The sequence below is a fragment of the Malurus melanocephalus genome, unplaced genomic scaffold (assembly GCF_030028575.1).
Source record: "Malurus melanocephalus ecotype Western Australia unplaced genomic scaffold, MMel_1.1 scaffold_372, whole genome shotgun sequence".
NCBI classification, from domain to species: domain Eukaryota; kingdom Metazoa; phylum Chordata; class Aves; order Passeriformes; family Maluridae; genus Malurus; species Malurus melanocephalus.
Genome location: NW_026623604.1, coordinates 62,487 through 68,107, shown reverse-complemented (window position 1 = coordinate 68,107; position 5,621 = coordinate 62,487). Strand labels below are relative to the sequence as shown.

The 5,621-nt window shown below is 49.9% G+C and overlaps 1 protein-coding gene across 1 annotated transcript in view; it reads left to right on the top strand.

Annotated features, from left to right (window-relative positions):
• Positions 1-5,621, top strand: part of NEO1 (neogenin 1) — a 165,931-nt gene that overhangs the window by 140,366 nt on the left and 19,944 nt on the right. The window contains exons 18-19 of the mRNA XM_057378764.1: positions 2,938-3,076; positions 5,570-5,614. Of these exons, the coding sequence (XP_057234747.1) occupies positions 2,938-3,076; positions 5,570-5,614 (184 nt within the window). The remainder of the gene's footprint in view (positions 1-2,937; positions 3,077-5,569; positions 5,615-5,621) is intronic.

The following is a 5,621-nucleotide window of genomic DNA, read 5'->3' as shown; positions in this document are numbered from 1 at the left end:
AGGGCAAGGCACGGCTCTGGGAACAGTGCTGCAGTCCTTGGAGGGGCAGGATTCCTCCAGATCCACCCCTGGGGGAAAGGCACAGCTGCTCTTGGGGTCCTTGGAGAGGCAAGATTCCTGCAGGTCCACTAATGGGGGCAGGCACAGCTCTGGGAATGCTGCTGGGAGCCTTGGAGGGGCAGGATTCCTGCAGATCCATTCCCAGGGGCAGACACAGCTCAGGGAATTCTGCCAAGGAATTGGAGGAGCAGGATTCCTTTAGATCCACCCCTGGATCCACCCCAGCTCAGGGAGTGCTGCTGGGGAATTGGAGGGACAGGATTCCTTTAGATCCATTCCTGGGGGAAAGGCACAGCTCTGGAAACACTGCTGGGGAATTGGAGGGGCAGGATTCCTGCAGATCCACCCCCGCTCAGGGAACGCTGCTGGGGAATTGGAGGGGCACGATTCCTGCAGATCCACCCCAGCTCAGGGAATGCTGCTGGGGAATTGGAGGGGCACGATTCCTGCAGATCCACCCCAGCTCAGGGAATGCTGCTGGGGAATTGGAGGGGCAGGATTCCTGCAGATCCACCCCAGCTCAGGGAACTCTGCTGGGGAATTGGAGGGGCAGGATTCCTGCAGGTGCAGTGGCAATGGTGGGAAGGAGCTCTGGGTGCTGTGGAAGGGCCGGTTCAGGGAGGAGCAGGCACTCCCAGAGCTGCTGCACCCCACGGACACAGGGACAGTTCTGTGCTTCCCAGTGTCACCATCCCCGGGAGTGGGAGGGCTGAGCTCACCTCTGGAGAGGCCCTGAAGCATTGCAAGAATTTGGGGATGCCTCAGGCAGGTTTACCCCGAGGGTTTGAAGTTTCCTTTACGACCCRTTCAGTTTGTGCAAAGCTGACAGGGAACCTTTCCTTTGGGAGCTGACTGATGCTAAATACACAACAGTACCTTCATGATATCCCTGCCTTCCTCCATTTCCATCTGGTTTGGTTTGGAGACTGGATTTGGGGCTTGGTTTGGTGGGTGGGTGGATTTTTTTTTATTAATTTTCAGAGTTACCTGCAGGGCTCAAAGCTGCTGACTGCAAATTTCAMATTTGCAACGAGACTCAGAGGAGCTGGTTGTTAAAATACCCAGCCAGAGGAGCTCCCTTTATGTTCCTGCAGAGCCATCTCGTTATAATCCAGATTTTTTTTTTCTTTATTGAAATGAAAAGATGTAAATATGTGTGTATTCCTCCTCTAAGGGCAGGTTCCTTCTGAGCCACATTCCTGAGTCATGTGCAGGGGATGGCTCGGGAGTGGTTTAAATAGAGCTGAGTTTCAGCAGCTAATTGCTTAAAGGAATGAAATAAAATAGAAAACGGAATGAAACAGTAAAATGAAATATTCCAACTTTTCCTGGTGCTGGTGGGCAGTGGGCAGCATGTTTCACTGTGACCAAAACCAACATGGAATGATGGGATGGAGTTCRGAATTACTCACAACTGGAGAGAGGATTTGCCTGAAGGGCTGAAGTTGGAGGTGTTTGCTCTGATCACGTATCCTGTGATGTCTGGAGGACCCATCTCCTGCTTTTGCTCCCTGGTTTCTGTTGGAAACCCTCTCCTGCTCTGTTGGGTATTTTTAGGGACAGGTAGRATGTAGCTCCTGTGCTCTGAGCTAACTAAAAACTAACTCAAAACTTAAAACTAACAAGGAGCAGTTTTCCAAAACCCCCTGGTTGGGGTGTGGGGTTGTTCTGCAGCTCCCTGGGATCCCTCAGGGATAAGTTAAACCTTGGATCTTTCAGGGTTGTACTAAAGGGAAACAAATTGTTCGGGGTGATATTTATGGAGTTTATTTCTAGTGGGTGAGCAGGGTTTGGTACCGTGGCATAGGCTGGGATTTTAAAAAGGACCAAGTGTTAAATTGTGGAGTCTGGCACTGCAGGTGGGCTCTGAGGTGTCATTTGAACTCAGTGGGGTACACGGGGAAAGTAAAAAGTCCCAAGGCTCAAAGCCAGAGATGGAAACCAGATCTTTCACAAGTCAGACAGCAAAGCCCCGGGCACAAACCCAGGCACCCATGGCCTGAATTCCCCCTAAAAAGGAAAGGGGTGTAAGATACTGGGATTTAGGGYTTCCCTGGCACTGCTGGGACCCTCAGCAGAGGTGTCTTTTCCCTGGCACTCAATCAGCTACAGTCTGTGGTTTCTGAGGGCAGTGGCTGTCCCAGGTGCTGTATGAACCTGGCAGATCCTGGAACAGCTCCTTAATTTTGTGTGTACAGCCCTGCAGGTCGAGGTGAGGATCTCCACGCCTGTAAATGCAGCTTCCCTTCTTTTCCACAGGCCCCCAGTACCTTCTGTGGGTGCTGAATATAACAAATACCAGATAYTCATAAATGCTGAGTTACAAATCCCACTGTGAGCCGCATGTGCTTTCCTTGTGTCATCCTAAATAACCAGTTTTTGTGAAAAAAAATCCACGTATTAGTAAAGCTTCAGTATTRGTAAAGCTTCATTCTCTTCCAGCCTCCCAAGTGTGATGGTTTATTACATTTAAAATTGCATTGGAAATTCCACAAAAAAAATTCCACAAAATTCCTCCAAATTCCACAAAATCTGGGAGGCAGCTCCAGGGTCTGAGCAGGGCTGTTCCTTGCTGTGCTTTTTGCTTTCCCCAGCCAGAGGAGTTGCTGAGCCCCCAGGTAAACAGGGATTKCTGCAGAGCAGAGGGGCCCTGGGCCTGGTGTTGCCCTTTTTTATTTGTGATTGAGTGCTGCTGAGGGCTGCTGCTGATTGCAGCAATTCCAGAGGAGGATAAACGGTGAGATTTGATTAACGAATCGACAGCCCAGAAATGGAGCAGCCCCGGGTTAACTCCTGTGCTTATGGAAATGCTGGGAACACGTGGGCTGGGGCTGGGATTGGGGGTTTGGGAAGTGCTGAGCCTGCTTTCCCTTGCAGACTGCCAATGCCACCACTCTGAGCTATCTGGTGACGGGGCTGAAGCCRAACACCCTCTACGAGTTCTCGGTGATGGTGACCAAGGGCAGGAGATCCAGCACCTGGAGCATGACAGCGCACGGGACAACCTTTGAATTAGGTACTGCCTGCTCTGCAGGGCTGGGCATTCAGAGAAAMCAGCAGCTCCCTGCTTCTGAACTGTCTCTGCTCATTGACACCTGCCAGGGGGGTCTGAATGGGTCTGTCAGAAATTCTGATTAAAAAACAACAGCACACTTCAGAATTGCAAGGGATGATTGCGGGAGAATTTCCATCAAATTACACAGAAGTCATGAATAATGTACCACAGTTCGTGGGCAGGAGAGAACAGAGTCTCACAGAAAGCACGTTGACACCAAACACAAAGAAAACACTTCAGCAAATAATAATTAAAATTTGCTGTAAGTGTGATGGTAATTGTTACAGAGCGAGAAGGTGCAGGAGGCAAATGAAGACAAAAAAAGTCACAGAAGGAATGAAGACATCTGAATGAGCCCTGAGCTGCTGATCAGTGCAGAGCAGAGCAGGGGTTGGAGCTGCCAGGAAAAGCTTGGGCCAGGCCCTCTCCTCACCCTGCCCCTCTGATGTTATCTTTCTGATAAATGAACTTTGGGCAATTAAATTTGCTGTTTATTATGSTTAGGTTGGACTGTGGAGGACACAGAGCCCACCCAAGTGAGCCTGGAGTTCTGCGAAATGAAAACACAGTCAACAAATCCAGTGTGCCAGGAATTAGGGAGATCTTCCAGATATTCCAGGGCAGAAATTCTCTGCTGCTAAAGAAAAGGCAAACCCAGCATAGAATCTGAACTCTCTGAACTCACTCTGAATTCCCAGTGAGCTTCAGTTGCTTTTGAAAGGATTGTGGTGGTTTTGGGTGGGAATCCTGGGATGTGGGGCCAGCTCTGGGGCAGAGCTCCTTCCCCATCCCACTATTCCCAGCCCACATTAAACACTCCATTTGTTATTTGTGCTGACACGWGTTCAATCCTCAGCCACGACTCTGCTCCGAGTGCAGGGACTGGAAAAGCTGTACAAATAAAGTTTTTGGAGAGAATTTGATGCTCACAAAGCCACTGAGCAAGGGCACAGTGCAGGAGGTCTCAGGGCATTGAAATAGGAAGGGTCAGGGGRAAGTGGTTGGAAGGAATATTTGCAAATATGACCCTTGGGAACGTAAAGASAATATGTTAAAAATAATTTAAAAAATAGGCTAAATGTATTTTCTCATCACAGATCTTGTGATTTATGGTACTGGCCAAATTCCTGAGTGAGTGGCTCATTATTTTGGGATACTCTGGAGCAGTTGTGTAGGACTTGCTCCTAAAAAGAAAACAGGGAATTCTGGGCCCTGTATTGTCTGYGAATTCCTGATCTCCTGTGGGCCCCTCCTGATTTTCTATTTTTGTTTCCTCTGAATCCTGTTTTTACATATTTGGGGCAATGGTTACAATAACTCTGGGGCTTTGGCTGTGCCTGCTTTGCAGCTGTTCATCACCCAGGGATGATTGGAGGMCATCCCAAGGGATTTAGGGTTGATTTCTAATAGGTCACGCACAGAAAGCTGAGGAAATGCAGAAAGCTGTGCATTGCTGTGGTTGTGTWAAATACCCAAGGTGGATTTGCTCCAGGGTGCCCCTCAGCAGCCTCCTGGATTTCRGGATGTGGTACTGCAGGGATGGTCAGAGCCCTCTGGAGCCACAGCCCACAGTTCACAGCAAGGACTGCAGTTTTCTGCTGGAGCAATTTGTGCCAATTCTTGAGTTTTCAGCAGGAGAGGCTGATGGGAGAAGGAAAACTCTCCCCTCCTTTCCTTCTCTCGGTGCTGCTCTCTGGCAACCCAAGGAAAAGGCTTGGCCAGGTGTGCTCAGCAAATATTTCTGCATTTCCACACCTYTGCGGTGCAGATTCCTTCCAGATTCCTTCAGAAATTCCATCAGCCGTTACAGCTTTGCCCAGGGATTGATCCCAGAGCAGCTGTGGCTGCCCCTGGATCCCTGGCAGTGCCCAAGGCCAGGCTSGACAGGGCTTGGAGCAGCCTGGGACAGTGGAAGGTGTCCCTGCCATGGCAGGGGTGGCACTGGGTGGTTTCTAAGGTCCCTTCCAGCCCAAACCATTCCATGCTGGTGCAATTCTAAATTGCTGGTGGATTTTCACTGATCAGGATTTAAGTGACAAATGGGCACTGCCAGGTCTCTCCATAAAGCAGTCCCTCCATAAACCTGGAAACTGGCAGATATTTCAGATGCCCACCTGTACAAAATGTATCTTTCACAAGTTTGTGGAGTTTTTCTGCTGCCTGAAGAAATCCAGGTAAGCAGTCCCAGGTGTTTGAGGACACTCAGTTCTCAAATGGATCAGATGTGGTGCCAGAAGTGCTTTGGGAAGGGGCAGCTCCATATGGGACAAAAGTGCTGACACCAGGGGCAGTGGCCAGTGAGACCCTGCAGGAGGGTGGGGGTTTGTAACAATGAGAAAAAGAGAATAACCCAAATAGAATTGTGTTCCACATCAGAGGAGMATCAGGGCCCTGAGGTGGCTGTTCCTCTGGTGTGACACAGCAGCCATTGCTGACTCTGGTTMTGTGTTGCAGTGCCAACCTCGCCCCCCAAGGACGTGACCGTGGTGAGCAAGGAGGGCAAACC